Source organism: Zonotrichia albicollis, chromosome 7, assembly GCF_047830755.1.
Source record: "Zonotrichia albicollis isolate bZonAlb1 chromosome 7, bZonAlb1.hap1, whole genome shotgun sequence".
NCBI lineage: Eukaryota > Metazoa > Chordata > Aves > Passeriformes > Passerellidae > Zonotrichia > Zonotrichia albicollis.
Window position 1 is genome coordinate 29993933 of NC_133825.1, and position 14573 is coordinate 30008505.

At 38.3% G+C, this 14573-nt stretch overlaps 1 protein-coding gene across 2 annotated transcripts in view; it reads right to left on the reverse strand.

Moving 5' to 3' along the window:
• ADK (adenosine kinase) overlaps positions 1-14573 on the reverse strand; it is a 265378-nt gene that overhangs the window by 240666 nt on the left and 10139 nt on the right. For both annotated transcript variants that reach the window (XM_005481465.4, XM_005481466.4), the window contains exon 2: positions 9612-9686. In XM_005481465.4, coding sequence (XP_005481522.1) covers positions 9612-9686 — 75 coding nt within the window. The remainder of the gene's footprint in view (positions 1-9611; positions 9687-14573) is intronic.

The following is a 14573-nucleotide window of genomic DNA, read 5'->3' on the forward strand; positions in this document are numbered from 1 at the left end:
GAAGAGCACTGCCAACTACTCAATTTACACTTGAAAACACTCTTCATTGACTCCTCAGAGAAGGCAGACTTCCAAAAGGCCATGGGGATGAATTTCAATAGGCTCTACACCTACAATAAAATACAGGTTAATACTCTGAATACACTAACGAACACTAACACACACATTACACTGCAAACATATAACTATGCTGGGCTCCATTAATACAAACTACATTTCATAACTGAATTACAGCTCTGTCCCCATACTAGATCTGTTCTATCTCTATCTCCAAAAAGAACAAATGAAAATAGAATCTCTAAAGTGCACTTATTTTAGTGTCTCTAGTACAAAGAAATACATGCCACATCAATAAAAATCAATTAGGACAGAGCAAAAGACATTTATTCGTCAGTGAAGACCTCACAAACCACAAGTCAGCCCAGAATATTACCTTCAAGCAACAAGATCCTCCAAAAGGAAGGAACTGAAAGTTCTGAGACTGTATTAAATCTTGATTGACATTAAATATTTAACTGTCTTCAAAATGCTAAGAATGGACCTTTGTCATCATTCATAGAGAGACACAGAAAAAGACTGGTGCATCCTATTCAATAAAATACACATTGTTCCTATTTAGAAATTATAAGGAAACTAACAGCAAGTCTTACATATCAGTGAAAACCTCTCTTCTTTCTTAAAAAATTATAATTTAAAATGTATTCCATTTTCCTGTTAGACAACTTTATCAATGTGCTTCTGCTTGTGACAGGCTAGGCTGAAGTACTAATTTCATATTATTGCTGCAACCTAAATGAGTCCCAGTGCTGTCTAAAAGCTACACCTCTCTCACCACCTGTCTGCACCCAAGGGCTTAATACAGGATAGTCCAGCTTACAGAAATTTAAATAGTAATTATCAGGGAATTCATTTACCTTAATTTGCCTTCTCTACAAATTATTTTAACACTGTTTAGAGGAAACAGAAAACTACAGACAATTGTTACAGCTACTGTGAAATTTCAGCCATGCTCAAAGAACATATCCAAACCAATATAGTCATCAGCTTTCTAGGAAAAAGTAGCATGGGGAAAATGGCAGAGAAAACTTTTTTACTGCACTGAAAATTTTGATTTTATCCTGAGAAATGAATGAGCAATACCAAGATGGAGATGTAGGGCAGTGTTCTTGAGAGATGAAGTCCTTGCTCTGTGGCCACTGGGGCATACCAGGAACTGCAATTACTCTTTCTGGGAAGAACTGTTCCTCGCTTTTGCCTCAAGACATGGCCACTGCTCAGTATATATTAAACTCTTCACCCACAGTGGGACCTGCAGCATCAAGTCCAGACATGCAAGGGTCTGGCAGAGGAAACAGACTGACTGAGGTATTTTGACAGTTCCTGTCACTTCAGGCCCAGGTGAGTGTTTTGTCTCAGGACTGGTTGTAGCATTACATACAGAACTTGACACATCCTGAGGATTCTGTTCGGAACTTTGGCTGTTGTTTAACACTGCCACAGATAACATCACAAGCACATTTCAAAACAGCTTCAGTGAAACACACTGGCAAAAATGGGAGATATTGCAATCATATTTGGGGAAGGTCTTTGATCTCTTGTCTACACAGTAACTGTACTAAATAAATTGTATAGAAGACATGTGAGATTCTGGAACACTTTGTCGCTTTAACTGGGAAATATGAATGGCAGAAATCAGAAGACTTAGATTTGTAACTGTAGTTCTTGTGTTGACACAGACCAGAAAAGTTATGCTAGCCTAAAGCCACATAGGACACCAGGCCTAACTTAATATTCACAGGTGAGACTGCATGCAGCCTTTCCTTGGAGTGGTCTGTTAGTGAATCTGGGTATAGTTCATCTCTAATGGAAAAAGTTGACTGTACACTTCCAGACTACAGTGACAGCCTAATGTCACAGTAATCTATATTGCCTACCTTCCTACCAGTGGGAAGTTTCTGTTATTTAAAAAGAATAAAACCCAGCCTCAAGACTGAAGAAAGAAATAGCTTCAATAATACAAGAACTGAAAAAATGTTCCTGGTAATGTTTGTATTTCTGTGGCTTCATGCTAGTGTTCACTTGGTAGAACTTGTCATGTTAGACAGTGATTTGTTCCCCTTCACACTTTGTCCTGTGCACCTCAGATTCTTACATTGAAACTTAATCACTTTTGCTGTCACAAAACAAGGGAAGAAATAAAAGGAAAAAAATTCACTAAATTTTTTTAGTAAAGGGACAATCTGCTAAAATAATCACCAAAAATTGTTTAGCCACTGCTGCCCAGTATTCATGTGCCATAAACCCACAAGTCTCAAGTAAAACTAAAAACTGAAAATAATTTGTATGCTAACACATTGAAGAGAAGAATCAAGGGTTTGTAAAATGAAAATAGTGTTTCCCCAGCTCTGCATTTACTCTGAATTTATAAGGGAACTGCAGGCTTGTAACATCCTTAAGTCTACCATACAAACAGATCTGCAGTAACTTGGGATATTGATGATTCTGCCCTGACAAAAATAACATAAAACAACACTCCAACAGCTAGTTTACCCTACTCCAGCTCTTGGCTACTGGAAAACAACACCAGTAATTAAGAGGAAGATGGGCTGCCTCCACCCTTTCCCTGTGGCTACAGCAGAGACCACAAGGCAAACAGTTCCTTTTTTTTTTCCTCCACAAGGAACAGGACAAGAAGAAGCACAACACAGAGGAGGCCTGGGCAGGGCCCTGTGCCGAAGAACAGAGGCACAGGATCAGGGATCTTCAGTGGCACAAGCACCTCATACCTCAGCTTACACTTACCTGTAACCCTGGGGGGGTACCTGCACTAAAAAGTCATCTTTTCCAAAAGATGACAGATCAATTTCATTTAGAGTAAAAAAAAATGAAACTATGTAAAATAATTGCTATTTTTTACTGGACTTTTTTATTCTTCAAGTCACAAGTGATCAACCAGCTACACATTATTACTGTAGCAGAAAAAAACCCTCTAATCTGTACTATGCTATTGAAAATTTTGGATTGGACAAGCAGGATAGGAATGGAAAACAATATTAAAATCACATCTTAGAAATCTGTAATTAAAAAGAGTGCCTGAAACCATATCCAGAACATGAATCACAATGTTTGTTTACTGTATCCTAAATAAAAATCAATCTTGTAATTGTGCCATCTGGAAACTCTAATATGCAAGGTTTTCCAGTAGAAAAAGAAAGTAACACTTTCAAAGAGAAAGTTTTACCATTGAGTTTAAGATGGATTCTGGTTCTTTACTGACAAGACCCAGCTTTTTCCATCAAAGATATCATCAGCAAGGGTCTTTTCATTTAATATTATTGCCTAATTAAAACCAGAGACAATTAATTAATTCATAGATCACTTCCACTTAAAGCTCCTTGTTTGCATTAAAGATGCAAATGGAACCCATTTGCCTCATTTGCCTTGTAATGCAAGAAACAAAGTTTTGTTAAACAAATTTTCACTTGTAAGCAAAGGGAAAATACAAATAAGCTGTGTGTGCGTATGTGTATCTGTCACATGCTTAAGGTTATTCTAAAGAATACAATTAGTCCATTAAATAGACATTCTACTGACATGCATTAAATCTGTAAGTCTTCTGATGAATGGGAAAAATAAAAGAATAATTCATTATTTGCAGTTAGTTCATTACTAAAAAAAGTATTTAAGAAACTGAAAATACACTAAAAAGAGAAGAGTGGAATATTTCCCATTTGTGAACATCTTACATTCTGTTTTACAGGTAAATACATAATTACTGCTCAAGCCCTATATACTCTGAAAACATCAGCTCTTCATGCAACATTCACTCCATAGGAGATTTTTCAAACAGCCTTTTCTAAATGGAGCATAACTAAAATCTTTCACACATGAAAACTACATATTGAACTGAATGCTCTAGGAGCAAGCATTAGGGCTGCAGAAAGCTGTGATTATGTTGTCAGGAACACTACCAAATTTATAGACATATTAGTATGAAGAGGACCTTCTTAATACAGCTATCATCACCCTAAGTTTCTGCAAGCAAACACTGGAGTTTTTATCATTTATCAGCAGTCAGATGATGCAATTGGGCTCAACAGTTTCAACCATGTTTTATGTTCAGACCTTGTGACTAATTAAATGGACTTCTACAGATACAACTAAAACCACAAGGTAATAATATAGCACTCAGCTATTCAGCCTCTCTGCCAGATGAGCCAATGCAATAAATACATTCAGGATTAATCTCATCCAAGAATTACTGAAACAATGGAATTACTGAAACAATCATACACCAAATTATCTTCTGCAGGGGGAGGAAATATACAAAAATTTTGGATTTTTCAGGGAGATCTCAGGCGAAATTTTCAGGGAGATTTTACATGTACTTTACATACCTTCATCCCTATACAGACAGTACATACTAAATCCAAAACACACAGCACTGCAACACCTACCTGAAAGAGAATTAACCCTGTCTCAGCCAAAACCAGGACAACAGGTAACACAACTCTTAGCTCAAAGCAACACAAACCATTAACCCCTCCCGAGGGCTGATGAAGCACAGAATCTAAGTTAACATACCAATGAAACTGAAAAGGCTGCAAGTCTGAAAGGGGTAGGGGGTCCCCACTCATAAAAGCAGCAAAGCCCATGTTTGCAGGCTGTGCATTCCTGGATACTACAACTTCCAAGTACAGAATTGCCATTTGTTCTTCTCATTTTTCAAGCTCACTTCAGCATGAGTTTTTGGGGAAGGGTTTGCTTTGTTTTGCATTGAAGCTGAGTTTGGTGAACAGAGAATCACCTCTGGTTGTCTAAAAGCTATTTTGACCTTTGGCCACTTCATGAGAGTTAACTGTATGAATGGTCCTTTGATTTTTTCTTTTCTTTTTTTTTTTTTTTTTTGCTATGGGAAGCTACAAAGGCTTCTGTTAGACAGGAGCAAAGGTAACAAACTGAAAATGCTGAGAATAACACAAGCCACAGTTCATACAGACTAACCTAAATTTAACACAAGTAAGCACAAGTTGTTCGTAATTGTCAACTGAAGCTGCTTCACAAACTTTTTCTTAATTATAATCCACATTTCCACAAGACTGGAAAAAGGATCAAATATGTACATCTTCTTACTTTCATCACAGCAAACACTAAAATAGCTTCACATTAAATTAAAGAATGTTTAATTTACTAGATGTTAATGGTGTTCTAGCACAATAGTTTGTGCTCAACTAACCCATCACCTTCTGCCAGTACTCTGCAGTGAGGAAAGGTCAAGGATGCTCACACATCTTGGGATCACCAGGAAGGACCCAACCCCTTTCAGTGCTACAGTTAAGTTGGTAGCACACTGCAGGAGCTCCACATCCATACTTGTGAAATTAGGGATCTCAATGACAGCACCTCTTCCTTCACTGAAATAGTCTTTTCAGTGGTTACCACCACTCCAAAGATCCCATTCATTCTTCCTTCCCTGTTTCTTCAAACCTGTTCTTTCCAGTGAAGAGGGAGAAGAATATAAACCCACTTCTTGATTTAAAGATAGTTTGTATTTACACCAGAAAAGGCAGGGAAGAGAACTAAGGAACAGATGGTAGAGGGCATGAAAGTTATAAAAATTCCAACACTGAGCATTCTAAATGAACTTGTGCAAAGATTGCCACAGACCCTAATTTTAAGGGAAAAACAAAAAAAGAAGACCTAAAGAGAAAAATACTTGTCTGCTTGGACAACCAACAAGTAATCACACTTGTGATCCTGGACCATGATGGTGACAAAATAGTCTGCAGGTTTTAACTATAATGGAATTTGGCAGCCCAAGTAGTAAACATACCTCAACTTATGAGATCATGGCTCTGGTCAAGAGCCCAGAAATTAGAGTGAAATACAGCAATATGATTCTTGAAACTTGCTGTGATAAATACAACATATATCCTAATTTCCCCTATATCTCCACTCCTTTTTAACAGCGTAGGCTGAAGGATATTTCCATGCTTATACAGGTACTGGCAATTACAGGTATTTTCCTTGCCTTCCCTCTGATCAGTCGGGGAAGATACAAGGTTTCACACATTGAGAAGTTTCAGGGCTGGCACAACAGTCCTGTCAATGTTGGTATGTCAACATGGATTCTCTTCTCCTTAGCTCATGCAGCCATAGACCCAGCAAGAGAAGATTTATCCATACCATGAACACACATTGCTCAACCACTGAAGTGCACCTGAGGTGAGTAATGCCCAGATCTCTACAACCTAAAACTTAACTACAACGAGGTAAGCTAAATTCAGTGTCAAATACTGAATATTTGCAAAACAAAGTGCTCTAGGGAGAGCAATGAAACACATGCAAACTCCAGATTTTAACAGCAGGATGACATTGGAGTATTTACAGGAGTCAGCAATACTGAGTTTAGTCTTAAAATGTTATTGGCAAGTTAATCAGAATTTCTTTGCCCATTTTAGCAGAGTTTAATGTAAGTAGTGTAGATTAAGTTATTTTTAAATGCCTTTTGGAGTTAGAAGGTAGAAGAATCATTCCTGTTAAATGTCATTGGTAGAAGTGAGTACACCAAAAGCTTTAATGAATACCTGTTAGCAAAGTTATTTTCATAGATTAGCATAACTATAGTTAGCAATTCACCCACAAAGCATTAATTCTTCTTCTATTCCTTTTCCTCTCACCCCTAAGAAGCTGCTCTTTGAGTAAGTATCCATATCTTGATAAATTAAACAAAAACAGTCCTAGGTAATGGAGTTGATGCAAACTAAAAGGAGACAAAAAAACCAAAACAAAACCACATTTTTGATATTTCTTTCATGTAGATACTAAAAATACCCAAAGACATATGGTGGACTATATTTATTTCAAGACTTCTTTCCAGCTCTGTAAACAGAAACTAAAGTGGTTTGTGGTATCACCAGTTTTCCACAGTGCCATCAAAGCTGCTAACACTTTTCCAGATTGTCTCCCTGAAGAGAGGCAAGAAATGGGACCCAGAAATCACAACTGAGGCTAAAGCTTCTCTGGCTCAGCTAATGCCAGACTGCTGATATGGTCTGAGAAGCTCAGATGGGCATGGTGAAATTCTGTTGTGATATAAATTAAAACTGCCTCTCCTACGAAAGGCTTAAAGCCCTCCAAAACTTGTCAAGAGGGCAAAAGACTTTGAAGATCAGATTAAACCAAAATCCACTTTGAAAGCCAAGTATCAGGGTTCTGCTAACCCAAGCCAAAAATACCCACCCAGCCCTCCAACCCTGCTCAGTTCCTCAAACCAGTATTACAGGGCAGTAAACTGTTTAGAATCTGCAAGGGGACTGTATTATATTTATTTTCAGGTTTATTTCTAGCATGCATTGTAGGCCAATTAAATATTGTTTAAAAGGCCACTTTCTATACTTCCTTATGCTGCTTCAATTTGCACTTTCTTAACAGAAGTTACAAAAATGAGCTGTTTACAGGACTTATTTTAATACTCTTATTTCATTGACAATATATAGTGATTAAACTTGCAACATAAAGTTCTTTATTCTGAACAAAGGTATTTATTCTTAAAACTGAGTGTACAAGAGGTGGATAAAGTAACAGAAACACTGTAAAAATTAAATGCATAAAATTTTTATGTGTGTTTACCTAAACTTCTCTTGTTTGCCTAAGCTACCTTCTGGAGTCAGAGCCCTGCTGGCCTGACAACCCCATTAAACATTCCCACCCAGCAGAGGAGGTGAGAAACAGACTCAAGGTTGCCAAGATACCAAAAGCTGACACTACATGGCTAGAGATGGGTGCGGGTCTTGATTGAAAAAAGAGAAACTACAATGATCAACAATTTCTCTTTCAAATGCTTCACAGTCCTGCAATGTCTATGCTCTTGCACCTCCCTGCAGCATTTGACTAGATAACTTGATTCTAGCAGTTGCTCTACAGCTCCATTTTCCATTTGATCTCCTTTCACAAGCTGAGGAAGGGTGGGATCTGATCCCCATTTCAGAAAGTGTTGCAAAAGGTGTTTGGACCTGGAGTAGAAACACTCTTGTTGGTTTGTTAAATGGACTTCTCTGCATACCCTGACAAACAGGGAGAGGGATATCAGGGGCAGCAGAAGGCAAACAAGCTGCTCAGTTTTGAGGTCATTACCAGAGCCACCACACCATCAGCAGGCTCCTGTCAAACTGCTGGGGGAAGACTGCTTATGGCTTTCAATAATGCAATACCCCAAAAATGCATCCTGGCAGTAAAGCAATGCTCACAGAGCATGTGCTGCTCCAGGACATAATGTAATTTGTCTGACAGGACTCAAATTTAAGTACATAAGACTTCTAATTTTTAAATTAAATTAAATTCTGCACAGCACATCACATCCAGTGAAAAGCACAATGCACTTCTGAAGGCTTTCAGTGCTGCAGTGGAGATCCCATCATCTCTTTTATGTCAGCAATTTATAAGGATTAGTTGGGGAGTATTATTGGGCTGGGAGAAAGGCATTACTCATTTTTAGAGACCAGCTTTCAAGTTATTTCAGTGGAAACATGAGGCAGAGAATTACACCAGATTAATTTGCTTTTTTAATATTCAAAACGTAGACCTGATTTCTAAAGTTCCAGGTGTTTGAATTTGACACAATTCATTACATTCCTGTCTTTTGTTTCCAGCTTACAACATAGAGGCTTTTACTTAAACAAACATTATGATAAAATATGAGTGATTAAATATTGATGACAAATTATTGCTATTAAAAGCTGCAGAACAAAATATTTGTGGCTGACATTCAAAACTAAAAACTCTGCACCTGTTCTTTATTTGGTGATGTGAAATTCAGTTTTGATGCAATATTCCCATTAACAAAATAGAGAACTATTTGAGAAAAAAATTACTAACACTTTCAAAATTAAAGAAAAAATTGCAAGCACTCTGAAAGATCAAATCAACTTACAGAGCAGAGAAGTAGTGGCAACAGTAATAAAAAAATGGACCTCAAGCAGAAAGATTTAAAAGAGCAACTGTATTTTACACCTCTGGAAAAGACAGATCTCCAAGCTGATTCAAGAACAAGTAAGCTTAATGCCAATTAAGCAATCCAGCAATATGGTTATATGGATGGTGACATAACAAGTTGGCTTAAGCAAGATAATAGACAACCTGATAAGAAGCAGTCCTGTTCCTGACTGATAAATGCATTTTTTTTTTTAAAGGTGTATTTGCACAACTCTTCTTGGTGTGTTACAGAAATGGCTTATTTACCCCACAGACATCACTGAAGAAGAGTACAGTAATAACAAATCAAAAGTAGCACATGAAGATTCATACAAGAGCTACCTAAATCTTACTGAAATCGGTGACTCCTTCCAATTAAAGACTAACAAAGAGCGCATGAGGACGCTAGAATAAATTGATAAAAACCATATGAAACCACAAAAAGTTTTCATAGATACCACCACCACAGTTTCATAGAGCAAGAACAATCAAATGACAAATACTGGCTACTTCCAGCACAAGGCCAGAATCCCAGAGATCAGCCTAAATACAGCATTATACAGGCAGTAGCCATTTATTTATAGGCATAATTCTGGAAACAAAACTGACATTAAAAAAAAAACTACATCAAGCCTTACTTGTCAAGGAAGTCCTTGTCCACAACTGCACAGATATCAAGCAGAGGATTTCCCATTCCAAACAGGACATTTTCACTGTAAGAGAATCAAGTATTTCATGTTAGCTTTGCACTGGTTTATTGTTTCTAGTATATGTAAAGACTTTATTAGAGAGAAAAACAAAAGAATACACATTTTGCCCAGCATAGTAAATACACTGTGACGTGGCATATACACAGAATCAAATTTGAGTGAAGGACCATCCTACAGTGATCTTTGATCAATACAGACTGCAATAATAAACACATTATTCTGTTAAACTGTCACTTACTTGGATTAAGAATTTTAGCTGCATGCCACGTTCTGGAGTTTTAAAGGAAGACATTCAAGTTGTAATACCAAATTTTAGACAGGGGAAGCATCACCAGAGTAATAATAATTTCTCTGAACCCTCTCAGTTGCTGGGTACCAACACATAATTAACAATTTAAGTCTGTTCTACTAAACTGAAACAAAGAAACTACAGATTCTGCATTGTCAGCCATTTTAAACAGTGCAGCTGTCTATTGGTACGTTGGATGTACTTTTTAAGCAATGTGACATTCACTTCTTTCACACAGAAAAAAGATATCAAAATTACTGCAAACGGTATTCTTGAGACGGATAGCTTTAACCTCTTTTTTTAGATTAATTCAGAAACCATGTGTTACATTTTCCTGAATAGCACGTACTTGGGTGATAATGCAGTAATACCAAAGGATTAGCTATGTGGCCTAGTGTCAAGTAGGAGTGAATGCAGCTGTTCTCTAGAAAGACATCCAAACCCATCACACTCCTTGCCAAACTAACACCTACTGTCTCCAACCAGCACGGCACACCATGCTCCAGCTAGCAAAGGTAGCTTCAGTATGGCCACCTATGCAGGGCTGGTGTGGCCAGGTTTTGGTAGCCAGGGGCCTACAGGAGTGGCTTCTGTGAGAAGCTACCAGAAGCTTCTGCCATGTCCAGCAGAGCCAATCCCTGGCAGCTCCAAGATGGGCATGCTGCTTGCCAAGGTGGGGTTAACTAGAAATGATCGTTACACCTCGGTGATCACAGATTTCAGAAGAAGGGGGGGGAAAGTTATTGTGCAGATGTAATGAGGCCAGAGAAGAGCAGGGTGAGAACATGTGAGAGGAACAGCTCTGCAGACACCATGGTCAGTGGAGAAGGAGGAGCAGGAGGTCCTCCAGGCACCCGAGCTGAGGTTTCCCTGCGGCCCATGGAGAAGATCATGGTGAAGAAGGATGTGCCCCTGCAGCCCATGGAGAAGATCATGGTGAAGCAGGACGTGCCCCTGCAGCCCATGGAGGTTCATGAGGATGCAGAGATCCTCCTGCAGCCATGCAAGAGACCCAGGCTGGAAATGTGGATGTCTGAGAGGGGGCTGGGACCTCCTAAGACGCCCGTGCTGGAGCAGCCACCCTGCAGGAACCTGCAGACCCATGGAGAGAGGAGCCCATACTGGAGCAGGTTTCCTGGCAGGACCCATGACCCTGTGAAGAAGCCATGCTGGAGCAGCCTGTCTTTGAAGGACTGCAATCAGTGGAGCAGTGACCAATGTTGCACTGTGGAAAACATGATTAATAACCTTGATACTGAGAGACAGCAGCCATGTTTTAAGTATCCTAGTTTTTGTAGCTTTATGGACAATCCTTTAGAGGCTATTTCACTGTAAATAAATGTGGAAGATGGAGCCAGAAATCCAGTTCACTCCTAACTGGAATAGTTAACATCTGCTTAGTAAAAACCTGTAAGACTGGCTAAATACTTTTGTCAGCGTGACAAACAGCACAGTGTTCGAAATAGCATACCCATAAGTTACACCTGGCTAGAAGACAAGAAGAGTGAGAGACAGATGACAGCTCAGGAGACATAAGGATAAAGGGGATTGCAGCTGAAGTCACAAGACAGAACATTCTCCCTGTTGTAAAACCTCAGTGTTGCATAAGTAGTATATAGGACAATGAATGAAGTCAGAACTTTTCAAGTGTTGAATACAGATTTGTTCCCAAGCTATATGTTCCTGTACTTAATGTTTACCTGATTCTCACATGCTACGAAATCCTACACATTAATAGATTTATAACTACACTTACAAAAAAAAAAAAACCAACACATAATGGATAACTTCTGTATAAGAGCCAGCACTTTAATGGTCAGTATGCCAGAAAAGAGCAGCTGTACTTAGAAAAAACCATCTGAAATACAGCTGACATGCTGAGGTCACCGCCTATGAAGAAGTTACCACATTCAATGGAAAAGCAGAATAGAAGCTACCCAACATTCAATGAGCTGTGGGCTACAGAACCTGCAGGTCAATGTGCTCAAAGCAGCACAAGAGCAACTTTGTGCAGAAGCTCTATGAAGCCAATAATGTGTACACACTCCTCACACGTCAGCAGCAGCAGGAACCAGAACTTTCGGTGCCATTTAATCCAGGCAGCTCTTACCATCACATGTAAGTCCTGCTCATTCCCAGGCCTTCCTTCGCCCACAATATTTTATTATCATCCCTTTTCAAGTATTCTAGAGGCTGTATGTAGGGCACCATTTGGAATCCAGTTTAAAAAGCCAAGGTAGCCATCATTAGATTAATAAATCTATGTTCAGAAACATTCCACTGAAACTTCTGAGCAAACTCTCCTTGAATTCAGTATAGTCGTTTCTCACAACTATATGTAGAACAGCAGAACTTGACAACATTTTAAACTCATAGATTTAAACTCATAGAATCTGTTTCAGTAGATTTAACATAATTTTGCTGAAGAAATCAAGTTAAGTGTTTATCTATTTTTGCAAATAATCTAAACACATAAGATAACATATACTAATCTCTAGTTCTGTGTCTTCAACTAAAATGTATTTCTACATTTTTGGTTCTTCCTAGGTGTTAAAATTACCTAAGCCCTGAGATATCAGAACTTCTGTGCTTAAAAATAAGCATTAACATTCCATTGGAGAAAAAAAAAAAAAAAGAAAAATCCATACACTCCACTTGTACTAGGGACTGGAGTTGTATTTTTCCTTAACTGTCACTGCATTTGATAAAAACACCTTTATGGGCAAAAGGGGAAAGGTCTAAAGAAAAGTCTAAGTAACAAATTTTTAAAAGTCAATAAGCAGGTATTTAAGAGGTTGGACTCCATCTCAGAGGTCTTTTCCAATGTAACTGATTTTGGGGTCCCTCACTGTGATCAGCATTTTCTAATACAAGCTTTCTGACCAATTTGGAAGGTCCTGCTGTTAAAGGGAAGACTTGACTGTGTAAATTGTTAGCATGTTCAACCTGACTAACCCAACACTGGCTACATGTAGTGCAATGCAAATCACCCTTCCCTTCTGGAGGAGCTGCAAAGTTTCCACACTGTTATACTATGGCACTGCTTGTGGCACTACATGAGGTACAGCAACTAATTAGTTTCAGGTTGATCCTCAGTAAAAATAAAAAAATAAAAAAAAATAGCATAAAATAAACCAAATATTTATGATTCTGGAGAATGCTGAATTTACACATCTCCAGAGTGAAAAATTGAGATATTAAACAGTTATAATCTCACCAAGTTGTTTGAACCTTAGAGGCCTTATGTTTGCTGTTCAGTCACACTGGACATCTGCAGTTATGAAAATTTCCGTGATTATTTCCAACCAACTAGAGATAAAACATAGTGAGGAATCAGTAATAATTTCCTGAAATTGGAGATTCCACAATACGCAGGTTATTTGGGAACACATCTCTACCACAGAACACACTTTGTAGTCCCCAGCCTCCCTGACTCCCCCCAGTCCCTTTTTCCCTGGAGTACTGGGAGCATTCAGAAAGGATGTTCTTGTTTAACCCAACCAACTCATTGCAAAAGAATATCGGGATCAGTTCTTCAATAAGCAGGTGATAACTCCTTCACCTGCACAAATTAAGGGCACATATCATTGACTATACAGTCAGCATCTATGTGCATACACACATAGACACACAAAGAGTACATATATATGAACAAGATTTATACTTTCTAAACTCCAAACTACAAATAAGATGTTCAAATAAGATGTACAAATCTAAAAGTTGTTTGGACAAAAATACACCATCCATCCATCTAGCAGGCAAAACTACAGAAGAGTAACTACAGAGAGCTTTGATGTACATCACATTCACATTCGTAACTATTGACAAGCAAACTCATTTTATGAGTTTGGCTTTTAACTTAGGACTACATGAAGTGTGAGTTGCAATTACGAATTCAAGCAATGTAACTCGTTAAGTATAAATAAATCCTCATCTGTTAATTAGGTGTTTTGTTCAGACATTACTAATATGACTGATTTTATACAAATGGTTAGTGTTTCACACCTTACTCTTACCACAAGTGGCAGAAGTAATAAAATGAAACCAAAATGGATAAAAACAAAACAACAAATCCAAACAAATAAAAAAATAACCCAAAACATCGGTACTGATCTACCCTTGAACCTCATAAGAAGCCAACGAAATTAACTGCAACTGAATGATCTGGAAAGCTGTGTCCAATCTCATGCTCTACTGCTGCAGGCATTTTTTAAAATATGGTCCTGATTGAAGTTGGCTGCTGAGCATTAGCAGCACTATATCCAACTATCACACAATATTGTTATCATCCCAGGCTGCTGCGCGCTTCCGTGGAAGAGCAACATCAAAATATCAGTGAAAGCTTATTATTAGCTACTGGCACGGAGACAGAGGAATATTTTGGGCCTTTGGATACTGGCAACTCAGAAAGCCTTAAACATGGCTGAGACATTTGGGTGTGCAATTGCATGGCAGCACACTGTGTGCCTAGTCTTTCTTTTACAAATTTAAGAGATGGTCTTGTAAGATCTTAAATATTAGTATTTCTAAAGGGTTTCACTATGCCCTTTAAAGTAAGGCAAAAACAAGGCATGTTTTAAGCCTGTCCTCAGCATATCCAT